The 15,625-nt window shown below is 31.6% G+C and overlaps 1 protein-coding gene across 1 annotated transcript; it reads right to left on the bottom strand.

Annotated features, from left to right (window-relative positions):
* Positions 1–5,360: 5,360 nt before the first annotated feature.
* LOC130891503 (uncharacterized) lies at positions 5,361–10,614 on the bottom strand. The gene is made up of 3 exons (XM_057796299.1): positions 10,447–10,614; positions 7,048–7,264; positions 5,361–5,674 (listed from the first exon to the last, which is right to left on the bottom strand). The coding sequence occupies exons 1-3, from the start codon at positions 10,612–10,614 to the stop codon at positions 5,361–5,363; spliced, it is 699 nt and encodes a 232-aa protein (XP_057652282.1).
* Positions 10,615–15,625: the final 5,011 nt, after the last annotated feature.

The following is a 15,625-nucleotide window of genomic DNA, read 5'->3' as shown; positions in this document are numbered from 1 at the left end:
CTACATGTAAGTGTTTGTGTCGTATTTGCCACATCTCTTTACTCTAGAAAAAAAAAGGTTTCATGAAAATTACAAAAAATTATATTAAAAGAGTCCTTCCAACTGTCCCTATACATAGTATATATAAACTAGTAAAATTGGTTACTGGTGTTTTAGCAATATTGGCAACTGGCTGTGATGAATTGAATCAGTTAATAATAAAATTGAAATTCAGTATCTATTATTCTAGGATTTATCATTAGGTACGCTCATATACGATTATGTCGATCCAGATAAATGTTTCATTTGCATACATACTATACTGGCAAGTAAAAGTCCGTTCTATCATCTTTCGAAATTTATTTAAGAAATTGCCTCTGTTCACTTAATTCATATGAATTAATCGAAAAGTGGCGTATGTTTTATAGTTTGATTTGGATATTTTTAGACTGAAATGGAATATATCTCGAAAAGATATTTAGTCAATCAAGTGAAAAATTTTCCAGGAAACTTTTATTAAAGTAGAAGATCTTTTAAACAGGTTTCTTGCGACTTCTGATCCACTAATATTTAGCATAAAAACTCCATGAAAACTCCCTCAAAAACCTTCTTGAATCTTCGTCATAGGAATCAAATGCTAAGAAAAAATTCGAATTCAATTTTCAATCTATCCGGTTTTGCAAATTCTAAAAGCGAATAATTTTATTTAATTCAGTCTGTGAGCAGTATATTATTTTGTATATGAGTTACCCCTAATATCTAATATGTGTGACCATTTGAGTTGAATAATTAGCCATAGAATGTTCTACATATTGATAAATAGGTTTTAATATATACCTTACCTCTACAACCAGGAAAGCTTATTTCCGTCAAATAATATTGGAAACTAAAATTCGACATCTGGTCTCAATTTTCAGTATGCATTGGTATTCGTGCGATTGCTTGAACTGTAGAATTTGATGAAGAAACCATACGCAAATTAAACATGGTGATTTTATTATAAAGAAATAAGTTTCTAGCATAGTGCCTGAAATTCTATGTTTGAGCAAGAAGAAGTTTTCCAAATGTTTCTAGAAATACCTTGAATGCCATGTGAAATAACCAAATTTATAGAAAAGAATGAAAACATGTTTAGAATGAAATCTATACTGAAAAGAACAAGATTTGAGTCCATTGAGACTGTGATACAGTTAAGGACACGCGACTTGAAATAAGTAGTTGATAGAAGAAGTTTTCGAGAACTGTTTCAAATAATATAAGGTTCGTATAGATCGTTGTTAGCATTGTAAAGTTAAAGGAGGAGTACATATTTAAGGAAATAATAAGTAAAATCACAAAATAAAGTAAGGTAGTGGAGGCAAATAGGGCCCACCTCAATATATTTGTTTATTTTTTATTAAAACTATGGTGCTTGGTCGGACAATTTTTATCAATATAATATGTCAGTATGTAGATAATCTCTCTCTCTCTCTCTCTCTATATATATATATATATATATATATATATATATACAATTTAGCATAATAAAAAATGATTCACAGAAGAGTTATATGCAATACTTCAATGTATTACACTTGGGCCATATTACACATCTGGTCGGATTATATGGTCCACAGTAAAAATCTTCAAACTTAAAGAATATTGATGTCAGTTTAATTTATTCAAGATGAGTTTACAAAATATTGAACTAATTCTAATTCATAGAAAAAGTAAAATATAAAAAGGAAACATGGACTGTGGGATCGACCTTCGTTGTTTGGAAGTTGACGGAACTGAAAGTTTCGAAGTTGGATATTCCCTAGCTGCTTGGCCATGTCCCTCCGTGAAAAGGCTTTTTGTTACTTGCTGCGCCTTTCGCCTAACCCCAGTCTCCCCAACATTCTTTCCTTCGATAGGAATCGGAAGTATTTCCTGAAAAGACGTATTCATTGTCTTAGTTGGAGAAGATTGCTGGGGAATTGGTTTGCTTCTTCTAATTAAAGTCGCCAGTGGGACATTTTCATCGTGTGAACTCGGAAGACTTTCATTTATTTCATGGGATAAGGGTCTTTGTGTTACTAAAGAAGGTGCGAATGCGGCATTAGGTATTGCGTCAGGATTTAGAGGGGACAATCCTGTCGCTGTAAATCTGCTCACAATATTTTCCGGCGTCATACACGGGAAAATATTATGTTCTTGTTCAGGCTTCTTTGTGGGAAGGTATCCTAGTATCTCAAAAGTTCATGATCCCAGTTTGCTTCAAAAGAGCAAAATACAGCCTTATTCAATGGCTGGAGCTCGTGCGTTGTATTTGAAGGCAAACAGAATAAAGTGACAACCAAAAAACTCTGCTGTTTCAGCAATGGTAAAATCTAAATGGCTTGTAGCTCCATTAAACACAAGAAGTGTAGACTCGTTCGATTTATACTGAGCAAAATGTCTTAGAAAGTCATTGAAGAGTTGTGTCATCATAGAGCCTTATAGCCATATTTAACAGTAAAACCTCATCCGTAATTGAAAGTTTTCACTCTTATTTCTATTTTATTTACATTTCCTACTATGTTCAGTAATCAGTAATAATTTGGTTAGTGATGAGCGAGACTATTGTTGATTTTACGGTTTTGCAGAAAAAGCAAGATGAAGACCTAGACCAAGCAGTCCACGACTTATAGAAGACCAAGTCAAAGTATCCAAGACTTTTACGATCTTGAGGTTTTTTTTTGTAATTTTTGTTTGTTCAAACATAGCTCTCAATTCTAAAGTCAAATTTTTTAATCGAAATTTAGAGGGAAAATTTCCACTAAAATGTATTCAAAAAATGCAACAGTTGTCTTTGTTTTGTCGCAAGCAGCTATGCTGTGTAATTTGGTTGGTGTTTTTAATAGCAAAAGTAGTACCTAAAATAGTTTTTTCCCACACCTTTAGAAATGTTTCGTAATTTTCTAATTGAGCTTTATTATTTTTACAAAGCAGAGACTGAACTCTGCAATACCAAAATCACTTATCACACTGCAAGATCAAGACTAAGCCATACATTCAAGACCTAGACCACTTATTCAAGACCAAGACCAAAACTATCATTGTGTATTTTCACACTGCAAGACCAAGACCAAGACCAAGACCTAGTTCAAAACTATCATTGTGTATGGAGAATTGCAAAATCTCTAAAAATCCAGATTTACTTTGATATTCTGATAACTTTATATTGGACAAAGTCCACCTGATTTTATTCAAAGTGCATAACTTTCTATTTCCATTTATTAAATTTTTTATGATAATAAAGTATAATTTATAATCACAATTATTGATATACAGATCAATAAATATGATAATTAATAATATTTTATCAACGCAAAACAATTAATGATCTATGCAATTATATGCCCGCAATCGAACTTTCTGACCAGCCCGGAGCGGTCCTATAAGCCCTATAAGCACGACTTATTTTATTTCGAACCATCTCCACGACTCAAGGGACCGTATTTGAATGAGTTTTACAGTTTGGTTGGGGTATCCTTGATCCTTGAAACATTATACTACAATTTCTCCATTCAATTTTTTCCATAACCTTTAAACCCGATTAATCATAATTAATTATATTTTGCCAAAAAAACACGAAATTGAATAATATGGTTTTCCAGACAAACACTGCAAAAGTAATCCTCTTTTTACTTTGGATTTTACAATAATTTTTTTTATTTTTGCTCACTCCGTCCTACACAATCTCTTTTCACCTTCTTTCTTCACTAGGTAATGGGGTTTTTTTGATATTAGTGCCTCTTTATCAGCAGCATCCGTAGTTTCTGTCTCCAGTAACTTATTTGTTACACAGATTTGAAAATCAGTGGTAGCTATATTATTTTTTTTATTCATCTATGAAGAATATGGGCATTAACCATTGCTGTATCTAGTAACAGCTCAATAGCAATTTTCCTATACCACTTCAGTGTCCTTCTCAAAGAAGTGTTGCAACTCTCCATTTAATCAGACAGATCTATAAAAGATTTGTTATACTCTACCACGGCGTGAGGCTATAAAACCACTCCTGTCAATGCTTACTGTCTCATTAGCATGCTTTGTAGAAAGCATCAACACATCACGGTTATCCTTCCATTTTAGGATTCTAATTCCTGTTTCGTTTTTTCTGCTCGTAATTTCTTGTTTCTTCAGCTTCTTTTGTACAACGTGTATTAGAAGTTCTACCCTAATTTTTGCAATGTTCTCAATAAATGGATTGGTTTCCTAGCAGCTTTTCTGTAACTCCAAATTTGTATTATAATTGTCTGTAAAATTGTTCTGTTTTGGCCAAGATGTTCCGCCAGATTTTTCAACATAAATTTTCATATTCTATATGTATTCCGCTCCACAGCAAAATTTGAATCTTTCATGATATATTTGTTTTGATTGGAATGTATTGACGTATTTGGAGCCTACAACGTCAACACATATAATTTCATCTGAGACACACATTTGTAGAAAATTGTTCAAAAGCATTTTGACATATATTATTTCAAAAATGATTTTTGACTTCATATAATATTATTCAAAACACATAGTACAATATATTTTTGCAAAAAACAACGCACTTTTTATTTGCAATGTAAAAAATTTTTGGCCTCAAGGGAATCTTTATCAATTTTGTTTGGTGCACAAATTGTTAGAAGATGGTTTGAATTATTAGAAAGATCAAATAAATATCTCTTTCCTGGGCGGGTTTCCAAATGTCTCGGACCAATAGTCCATGTCTGTCGGCTTGAGATATTTCGCTATTCTCGATATGGTGTTTTCCATTTAGGATTTTTTCTATACAATTCGTATTGTTATCGTCAGGGGAATGTCTGACGTCGCCTGCCCATAAGAGTCATTAGATCTTCATTTTTCACTATATACGTATATAAGAATGAACCTTTTTGCTTGTTTTTGTTCTATAGTGACCTATTGTATCCTGAAACATCGGTCCAAATATTTTCCTTTCTTGTCTCGGTCTCACAATCGCTAATCCGTTAGCCATTGTTATCGTTTATGTCTCAAGTACTAGTCTTATCAGGTACCTCAGCGACTTGGGTGGCATGTAAACATATGCCTCCATCTTTTCTATTATCAGTTCTTACCTTATTGTAGTTCCATGATATGTAAAATCCTTTATTTTACTAGCTATAGTCGTCGGTGTTGAAATTCTATTCAAATCAGTCTTTGTTTTCATCAGTCCCTACTGAGCATATTTTTGTACTATTTCTACTAATTTGTATTCATACTCTGACGTTTTCGTCGGTCGAATCCCATCTTGTGGACCTTCTTGCTATCAATATAAATAGAGTAGGAGTTAGGAAAACAGAATAATTCATTTGATGTTTTTTATTAACTGGACTCAAATAAATAAATAAGTTAACAAAGAATCTGAACTACTGCTTATATGCCGAATAAGCTAATTCTTGAGCTTCTGGATTTGCTTCGAAGTTTCTTGCGTGTTTCAATGCATGCTCATCCCAAGCTGCATGTGCAGCTAGATGAGCTTGAGCATTATTCTCAGCAATTTTTCTACATAACTGGAAAATGGCCAAAGCTGAAGATACCACGAAAGAAATAATTGAAAGTGTCAATGCATTCCATGCTTTATAGACCATTGTTCCAAGAATAAAAGGTATCAAAGTCATTCCTTTCAGAAGAAAGATTGTCAAAATTGGGGTGAGAATCTTCTTCACTTTCGATTTTCTACCTGAAAATGAAGAAAATAATTAGAAAAAATATACCGCTGTTTGTTATCTTTTCAGGTATTAATTTCATCTAAAACTTTACATTGTAAAACATTAGCAGTAATCAAAAAATCCTATTTAGAAAATAATGATCGAAAATAATTCATCTCCACGTATTATAAGTGAAGAATATTTGTCCATTTCTATTACACTACAACCTCGTTTTAATCTTAGTCTAAATTAAGTGTAGCACAGTCCTACTGTATTGAAACCTTTTATTTTATAACATATTATCCACTAAGCTAAGGCAGTTTCTGCCTCACCTGTCAACAAGTTTGAACCACATGCTCCATTTTGCTAGCTCTTTTCAATTTTCTCAAAGTTTTGAATTAAAAAAAATAGAATATCTATTAAATTGAAATTTCCTGTTCCGGGTACATCAAAATGTCACGAAATCTAATAGCGGCAAGTGACTGTGAGTGGTACAGTAATTAGAATATTGGCGAAATGTAATGAAGATTCTACTAATTTTGGACGAGGTCTTTCAATAAATTTAACTTCCAAGTAGGAAAAATGGTGACTGAATGTCGTCATCGAAATGTAATTGTAATTTGGGGGTAAACATATCAAGAGCACATCTAAGAGTGTGTCAATTTATCTGTTGTTTTTTCAGGTAGATTAAATGTAAAGGTTTCTAGACGAAGTTATTGTTTTGTTGTTATTTCATTGCTCATAATATGTGTTTGGTATTAGTAAGAAAAAAGTTTTGGAAGTCAATTCTAATGTAGCTAGACGCCGTGATCAACTAAATTATTGCTCTGATGTTTAACAAAACGTTTAGAGTTGAATCCCAAATCCAATTTTCCAAATTCGGTGCGCTTATCGGAAAACACTGGCAAATTATTTTGCATAGTATAGCTTTTCAATATAGTTGATCAGATCCGTCGATCGTAAGTAGTTCTATCTACATTATTTAAGAACACATTTTTTACTTAGTTCCAATTTTTCATTGCAATCAAACTCAAGGGATACTTCGAACAAGAAACTTGTAGAAGGAACTAGAGGTAACGTCCTTGAAGATGACACAAATACTGTTGTTTATTAGAATTATAGCTATAGCTATAGATAATGCAAGCTATGAGAGATGCACAGTAGATTGAAGTGAGATATAAAAACTGATAGAAGTGAGATGTACCCTACGTCTAATCACGGACATGGTACAAGATGAAGAAAATTTGAAAACATACGCCGCTGAAAATACATTCATACAAATACGAAAAATTGGAAATGATGAATCTAATAGTGATACATATATGAAATCAACTAACTGCACAATTACTAATTGCAAAACTGAATATCTCTTAATTTTCTATCACTTTTAGTAATTTCCACATACCTTCTTCTACTGCATTTGTGCCATATTTAATACTCAATCCCATTTCTTCATTATCTAAATTTTTTGTGTTAAGCCTTACAGTACCAAGAAGTGGTAGTTTAAAGGTAACATCGTGTGTTTTTATGTACTTTTCCAATTTTCCTTCATAACCTAAATTTCTACTTTCCAGGTCATCCACTTCAGCACCATTTGGACTAATTTCGACGTCTTCACCAACCTAGAGTTTAAAAGAAGTGATTAGTTTTCTATAACAATAGGTAGTAATCAATTACAGAGTTTTAATACAATACCGTTGTACATCACCACAAAACCTAGTAAGTAGTGAGTATATTTCTGATCAATTTAGCACCATCCTCATTAAAATTATCACAAAAATATCAATCACTTTTATTCAAATCAGAAAGTTTTGATTCGAGGATTTATCGATTCAAAGTATTTCGGTAAGTATCTCACTTCCAATATTGGTTTTGATGACACGAACAGAAAATATTCACCTATATATTGATCTCTGTTTTGTTTGAGGTTATGGATGAATAATATATTCATAGCTCAAACAAGATTTGAATCGATTTGAAGGCCATTTTTTCCAAATACCATTTTACTCGCGTAAAGATATATTTCAGCATGTGTATTAACTGACAAAAATGATATCCAAATTGTGGATATTTCTCTATACATCTCAGTACCAATACCCAAAGAAACTCCCATCCTAAATTGATAAACAGTGATTCAAAGGGCAATAATTAGTTGATTGATTTTTCAGTAGAAAGGTAATGAAAACAAGGAATGTATTTGGTTCTGTGGAAAAATCTGAAAAAAAAATTTAGGATATAATTTTAACGAAGCTGGGTATTAACTATCAACTGTAACCGTACATATATTGCAAAGTACTTTTTGCTTTTTTCCTTATTGCGTAGTATAGTATTGGAAAATGTTCAACTCACTATAATCTTTTAAGATTAAGAGTTACGAGTAAGTTAATACTCAAAAGATATACTATTTTTCACTGTGGCCAAGCATAAATATTAATAAAACAAAATAAGTGTAGAAAAAAACATGACGATCAAATTTTCGAACCTAATGCAATGAAATTTGGAAATTCATTTTCTCCGGACTGACAATCAAAGAACAGAAACCGCTTTGTTCGCGGTAGATGATTTAGACATTCCCAATGTATTATGATTACCTTCTGGAAATGTCAAATGCGCATGCTTTGTTCAGAATATGTTCTGAACATACATTCCTCCACGAACATCTAAAATTGTAATTTGAATTCAAAACTAGCTAGGAGAATAAAATGTGTATAATTAACTAGCCGAAGGTTTTTTCTTGATATTTGTGAATATAAAGTCAACTAATACGTTTTTTCTAAATACAATTACATAGAAAACTACATAGGTTAAAGGTTATTTCGTGGTGAATATAACAAATAACACATGCGTCAGATTAAAAATCCTTACCCATGTCCAAGGATACATTGGACGTATTCAGAGCACGCTCGGAATTAGAAATCTGTGCTCCACGAACACAGGATTTCAAATCCTGAAAATGGTTCCTTAGCACCGCGAACGCATGATTTGACAATGCGCATGCATCTGTTGAAAGAAAAAGTTCAGGATATCTACCGCGAACAAACCTAACCATATGACATTTCTTCTTGAATGGATATGATTAGCTAAGCGGTTGTAAAAATGATTTAATGTAGAAAATTCTTTTTGAGTACTGTTTTTCACTTATTTACTTATAATGACCTTCAATATATACATTTTCTGTCAGTCCCTTCAGTACGCGCGCCTCTTTTCCTTTCACAGCTTCAACAGACGTAAATATTGTTACTTTTAATGCATCTGATTCGTTATACCTTTTCTTATAAGTTTGATTCGTTTTGAATAGTATCCAAAATGTCAATACAAATATATTTGCAAGCTTCCTGTGAGTATTTCAGGCATCAGCTTTTCACAAATTTTTCGTATGTTAAAATTTTGATGTGTTATTTACTGCACTAATTATTTGTCAATTCCTAGAGATTCAGCAATCGGTCGAATACTTAGCCGATGATCAGATCGAATGAGATCATCCGTTTTTGGCGTGGAAGGGCGACTAGAACATGAATCATCTTCAACATCTTCTCCGCCATCTTAAACACTTAAACTACTCAAAAGCACGTGAACGCGATAAACATTCATTGCCATATACTTGTTTCAATAACTTTTAAGTTTCAGCTGCAGTTTCTCCAAGTTTCAGGTGACATTTCATGTTGCTTCATTTTACGGCAAAACAAAAAAACAACTGCTATACACACGAATGGAACGGCTACACTTATTTATCTACAGACACGGTGGACATCGCATTCGAAAGAGTAGGCTTCATGCTAAACGGCTGAGAGTTGTTATCCCTTGGCGCATGCGCAGCGTTAGTCTTGTTACTTAGCCACATCTCGTATAATGAGAATTGAAATGATTAATCAAATTATTGATGAATTAGTATTATATCAGTGAAATCATTTCATTCAATTTCATGGAGAGCATGCTTCGCTATACGATAATGCAGTATAATAATCTTGGCAGTTCGATAAGTTTGAAACTATCCTATCCTTTGTGAGAGCAAATGTTAGTACACTTTCAATTACGCCAATTATCATAGAGATGCTTGAACTGAAATTGGAGTATATTTTCAAAAAAATTATTTGTGGTAACGAATACTAATATTATTTTTCATCTCTGAGTTGAGATTAAAATGCTAAAAATTCATTGAATGAAATTCCATATGAAGACGACACTTGCATCTGGCAAAATGCAGCTTGAGTTCATCATTGTACTATAAATGAATTCAATAACAGCCGTTTTAAGAATTTTATGTTTTGATAAATTTCTGGTAACTAATTTTGAATAGCTTTTTGAGGAGTAAGTTTGAACTAAATCGTCCGTTAATGATGGTAACTCTAAACATCAAAATGAAGCCGAGAATGGCATCAGGCATAATGAAGCTTGAACTCTATGATTAGAAAGTTCTACTATAGCTGCAGAGCGATGAATTTCATGTTTTGATAAACTCATTGTAACATAAGTTGAATGAAGTTCAAATTAAGACGCTTTATGGTTGACATTTGAGTTAATTTAATAAAAATATGAACAATTTTATTAATAAAAACTTCAGCAATCAACATAAATGGAAATATTTAAGACTATTGAGGATATTTGTGAGTGACTGGATGGAAAGTTATTTGAACAAAAATGAGAACAGTTGTTTTTTGTTGATAGTGGTCTCGAATAATCATTTACACAAATATAATTACTTTTCGACTAAGGAATAACGATTAATGATATTCAAATCATTGAACAAGTCAACTAAACTTTATCTCACAATTAAATTATAAATTTTTTAAAAGTTTTTGCATACTTGCACATTATCCTGACTAAAGATATTGTCAAAAAAGTCAGCTATAGAATCCTGAACGTATCCAATAGGGTCATCTTCAAAATCCGAAGCTTTTTCTTTGCTAGCTATTGGAGAAGCCCAAGTTGAAGACACTAAAACTAAAACAAAACAAACTTTGAAACCTGTCATTGTGAAAATTCTACTAATGAATGAACATAAAAAAGTATCCCTATTAGTTTTATATACCTCTATAACTAAAAAGCTATCGGGACATATATGGTGAACAAATTTACTTTTAGGAAACCGGAGCTCATCGTAGTATGCATATTAATAGATGGTTAAGGTGAAACACTACACGCGTATTTTGGTATTCAGTACTTCTCCTTATTAAAGTAACAAAATATTTGGGCCGGCTTACTTTTGTTTCGATTTCTTTACAGAGACTCGCATCGAAATCAGTGAAACTTTTGCGAAGACGGATACAAGAAAATAAATTCAAATAAATTAGCTTTTATTGAATTTGTGGCAATAATTATATAGTGTTTTTATCAAGTACACGTTTTTCAAAATATGAGCATTAAAAAAGTTTAAAAGAGGATAGTATTTCTGATGGTTTATAATTATTTTGTTAACCAAATTGCACCATCCAGCACTCAAATTATTTTAATTTCTCAAATATATTGTCATTTACTTCTCTGTGAAGTAAATAGTTATTAATAGACAAAATGTTTTCTGAAGAGAATTATTTTAGATAATTTCTTAAGAGTTTGTTTTTTAAGAACTGAACATTACCTTTGTGGGATACAAATATTGTCGTCAATTCATCGATTAATTAGCTTAGCTTGCTGTGTTTACAATCTTTTCATTACAATCCAATGACAAATTTTGTTCCAATATTGAACGTCAAACATGGGCAAAATATCTGCCTTTGATTTATGTATGATTTAAACTATGTAAGTACTCTATCTATATCACCATAAAATTGAGAATTAGTAACAAATTAACATACAGAAACTTTCCATTATCTATCTAAGCAGTAAAGTCACATGGATCATATTCATTTTTTCTATTACTGTACATATAATTTTAGCCATTATTATTCTTTAGATTTTAAGTTGATTTACAATCTGCAAAATCCAAGTTATTTTATTTTGAACTAAAACCCTATATTTCATTACATGTTTGGAATAAGTTTGACTTACCTTTACAATAATATAGGGTTATAATGTGTTCTATGTAGTATTTGAGAAGTTATAACCAATTTTCCATAAAAATGATAACAAGTTCAATATCCTGTACAATGTAAGAGAAATTGAAGAATGAAGATTTGTTGCTGCAAAAACATTCGAAAAGTAAAAGTAATTCTGGAAAATTATTAATTTTGTTATTACTCATTCTATCTGTTACAGAGTGAAGGAAAATACTAATACGTCATTTTCTCGTTTTTTTTTCAAATGAATCTTCCTGTATTTTATGTGAGTATCGGAAAATACTACCAACATACTTCTTTTGTCGAGTTTTTCTATGCCTAAAATTATTAGTTCTTGAGATATTCACAATAAATTGTGAGTTTGTAGCCTTAGATCCCTGGCAGGAGACTCTTCCTCAAGAAGTTGTATTTGGCCTCAGTTAAAATACCCATTGAAATAACTGGTACTAGGATGGGGTGAACAATCAATATTAAATTGAACGCCACCAGCTTCTTAACGAACGACAATTGATAAAAAAATAGGCGGAAAAGCTGGAAACACCTTTTGAATTGAATCAAAAATAAAAATTAAACAAAATAAAACTATCCCCAGACACGATTATCCAAATTAATATTCACTGCTAAGGACAATAAAAAGAGTTGGCTCCATCCCCAAATAGAAAATAGTCAAAAAAAGTCTCTCTGTTGATTAAACTTTTGTTGCAAGTAAATGGGGTACGGGTGCATTTTGTTTTTGTCAAGAATTCTTTGAAAACTGTAGTAACTTAGTTCTTGTTCGCTGGAAATAATACTTACTTGTGTGTGGGTTTTCAGTATCTGCCAGTAAAACATTAATATAATTTTTTTCTGTCACAAGCTTTTAATCGTTCATGCTTTTTATAATTAACTGAACTCGTGCGACTGAACTGCACTATTAATTTCTCCAAGCTTGTTTTTGTAGGTTGCCACTTTTCAGAAAAACATTCATAGCATACTCATGCTGATAGTAAGGCTTTTTTGTCGCATTCTATTAATATACAGATCGTATCAATCATTTTATCACTAGTGATATTCATATTTCCCCTTGTTCAAATTCTTCGAAACACCAAAAACTCTACCAAACCGTTGAATCAAAAAACAATAATGTACATATTGTCATGCCACGTCAGATATTAGTTTTTGACAAATACCCATACATACAATTACATAATCATTGTATTGCACGAAAACATCAGAATATCTCAAGAACTAACAGTTTTAAATACGACGAGAAAGAAGAATATTGGTAGTACTTTTCGACACTCATTTAAAATACAGGGTGATTCATTTGAAACAACCTAGAAAATAATGTATTGTTATTTTATTATTACTAATATTATGAATATTAAAAAGATACATAATTCTCCAGAATTTTTTCCACTTTTTGAAAGCTTTGGCCGCAACAAATCTTCATTCTTGAATTTCTCTTATATTGTACAGGGTATTGAATTTTTCATGGAAAATTATTGGAAATATATTATTGTAATGGGGAAGTTAAGCTGATTCCAAATGTGTAATAGAATTTATGTTATTTCATTTAAGTGAACCTGAATTTGATATGGTACAGCTAGGAATTGCAATCCCACACTCTTTCCAATTCCACGGGATTTTTGCTGTGATGAAAATCAACAACGCCTTAGTTACTAATAATTGGATAATTATTTTACCAGCTGGGCTACTCATTTATTAATAAAAGGCCCAGGAACTTAAAAAAATATTAATATTTGGTAGAACTTTGTAGGTACTTTTGTACTATACTAGTTAACTAAAAATATTGATTCTAATCTTTATCTGTGGTAGCAGGTACTTAATAGTTATAATCAGTCTTTTGTATTCTCAAAGGATATCATTTAAATTTAGTTCACTGATAGTCTTTCAATTCTTAATAAATAATTTATCGTAACGTCAGAAATATGAAATAATCATATAATCGGTCATAAATATGAAATAATCAAATAATCAGTCACAAATATGAAATAATTAGTCACTTCCCGTTTTGAAAATAATCGTATAATCTTAAAAAAAAATGGCATCGGTCGTTTCATCTTCCAACTTTCTTTCTGCTTCTAAGGTTGTTCTCTCCATCGGTTTCAAATGCTGCTATTTTTTCTTTAATATTTCATCAAAGTTTTTCTCTTTTGTAGTTTCAGCCTGTTAATTCATGCTCTTTGTCTTGTTTCAGCTGCATTTCTAATTTCTCTTGTAAAGTTAAATTATTTTCCACAGATTGTTGAGTATTATCTGCATCTATGTCTACGTCATCTACTATGGTCTCAGCGTCGTCTTTTATGACTCTGCATGAATTTTAATTTATTAATATTACTTATACTATTACAATATAATATATAATAACTTGTTCGCTTTTGGCATCACAAATGTAGAATTGGGCGTTTTCAATTCTTGTTCATACTTAATTGGATGCTGTAAGTAAATCAACATAGCAGTAATTGTATTGCGTCTTCCTTTCACTCTAGCAGGTAACGCCACGGAAAGTTCTTTACTTAAAACTGTATCTTGCTACGTCGGTCGATGAGAACTTTCATAAAATACATGCAGAGACTGTAAAACCTGTCTAGCATATAAAGCAAGTTGTTCCAGCGAGTGCGGTAGTGTAGAATCAAGCTTAATTCTTTTCCTGCCTCTGTTTTCACAAATTTTTTCAAACACACATCATCTTTATTTGGCAACCCTCGGAAAATCTTAACCACTTTTCGAACTTTTTTAATAATATCATTATACTCATGGATCACTTCAGCGGGTTGTCTATCGATAGTTATTGTCAAACCAAGTTCATCATTTATTTCTTCCACATTTTCGTCATCATCAATATCCAAAATGGTCAACGACTTTTTTTGTAAGTTCTATATCCTTTGATCCATTTTGTACAGAATATAGACTACAGCTTATTGAGTTCCGTGTGCAACACAGAGCTGTGAATTTCAAGATGCAAGTTTATTAACTTTTGCCATGACACTTGCACCGTCAGTTGTCAAGCCTATAATATCGGTTTCAAATTCAAGACAAAAACTCCTGAAGTGCTCTTCAACTAATCCAATAAAATGCTCAGCAGTAGCAGTGAACCATGTATTCGAATCAGACCAAGAATAAAATGAGTTTCTTTGTGTTGAACTTTAACGTTCAAATATCGGTGATTTTTTTGAGATGTTCACTCGTCGAAGCTAAGCGAAAATCTTTGTTGTTGCTTCTTGATATGTGCAAATTCGATAATCATGTCATCTTTAACCTTGTAGATCTGATTGTATTAGGAGAGTTGGAATCCACTTTTCGAGAACAAATACCTCAAATATGAAAACGTTCAGAGAGAATTAAGACTAAAACCATCCTCACAAACCATTCTAGAAACTATTTTTTGCAATGTATTTTCTTTTGTATAATAGACATCAATATTTTTTTACTTTTCTTCTTGGGAAGTTCTTCTCAAGTTGTCAACAAGTTGAAAGGAAAGTTGAAAATTTTCTACAACAATTCTAACAACAATACCAGTTCAGATGAATTCCAAAATTTTCGAGCTTCAAATCATTCATTTCAAATGTGATGACTCAAGCTTATCAATGCTCTAGGATTTTATGAAGATCTCAGCAAATATGCTCCACTCAGCAACAAAGGATCATACCTACATACACCACTTATATTTTAATAAATCTAGTATCGAATATGATCATTCATTAAGTCGTTAATTTATTGGGCATCTAGGTATTGATTGTTTATAACAAATTTCACTAGAATTTTTCTAGATTTTAGAAAAATATATTTTTATATCGGTTCTTAGTATAAATTACTCACTGAAAATATACGGAGATACTGTAAATCTAGTTATGACTCCAATTCTCACTCAAGTCCGTATGTGAATGATAAAATAAAATAAGTACACTCGATAATCTTATTTATTGCAACTCATAACAAATAAATAAATAAATTAACAAATAAATAAAGAAAAATGATAAATACAAA

Source organism: Diorhabda carinulata, chromosome 3 (assembly GCF_026250575.1).
Source record: "Diorhabda carinulata isolate Delta chromosome 3, icDioCari1.1, whole genome shotgun sequence".
Lineage (NCBI taxonomy): Eukaryota > Metazoa > Arthropoda > Insecta > Coleoptera > Chrysomelidae > Diorhabda > Diorhabda carinulata.
Note: the sequence above shows the minus strand (reverse complement) of the source record. Positions and strands in the feature narration are given on the sequence as shown.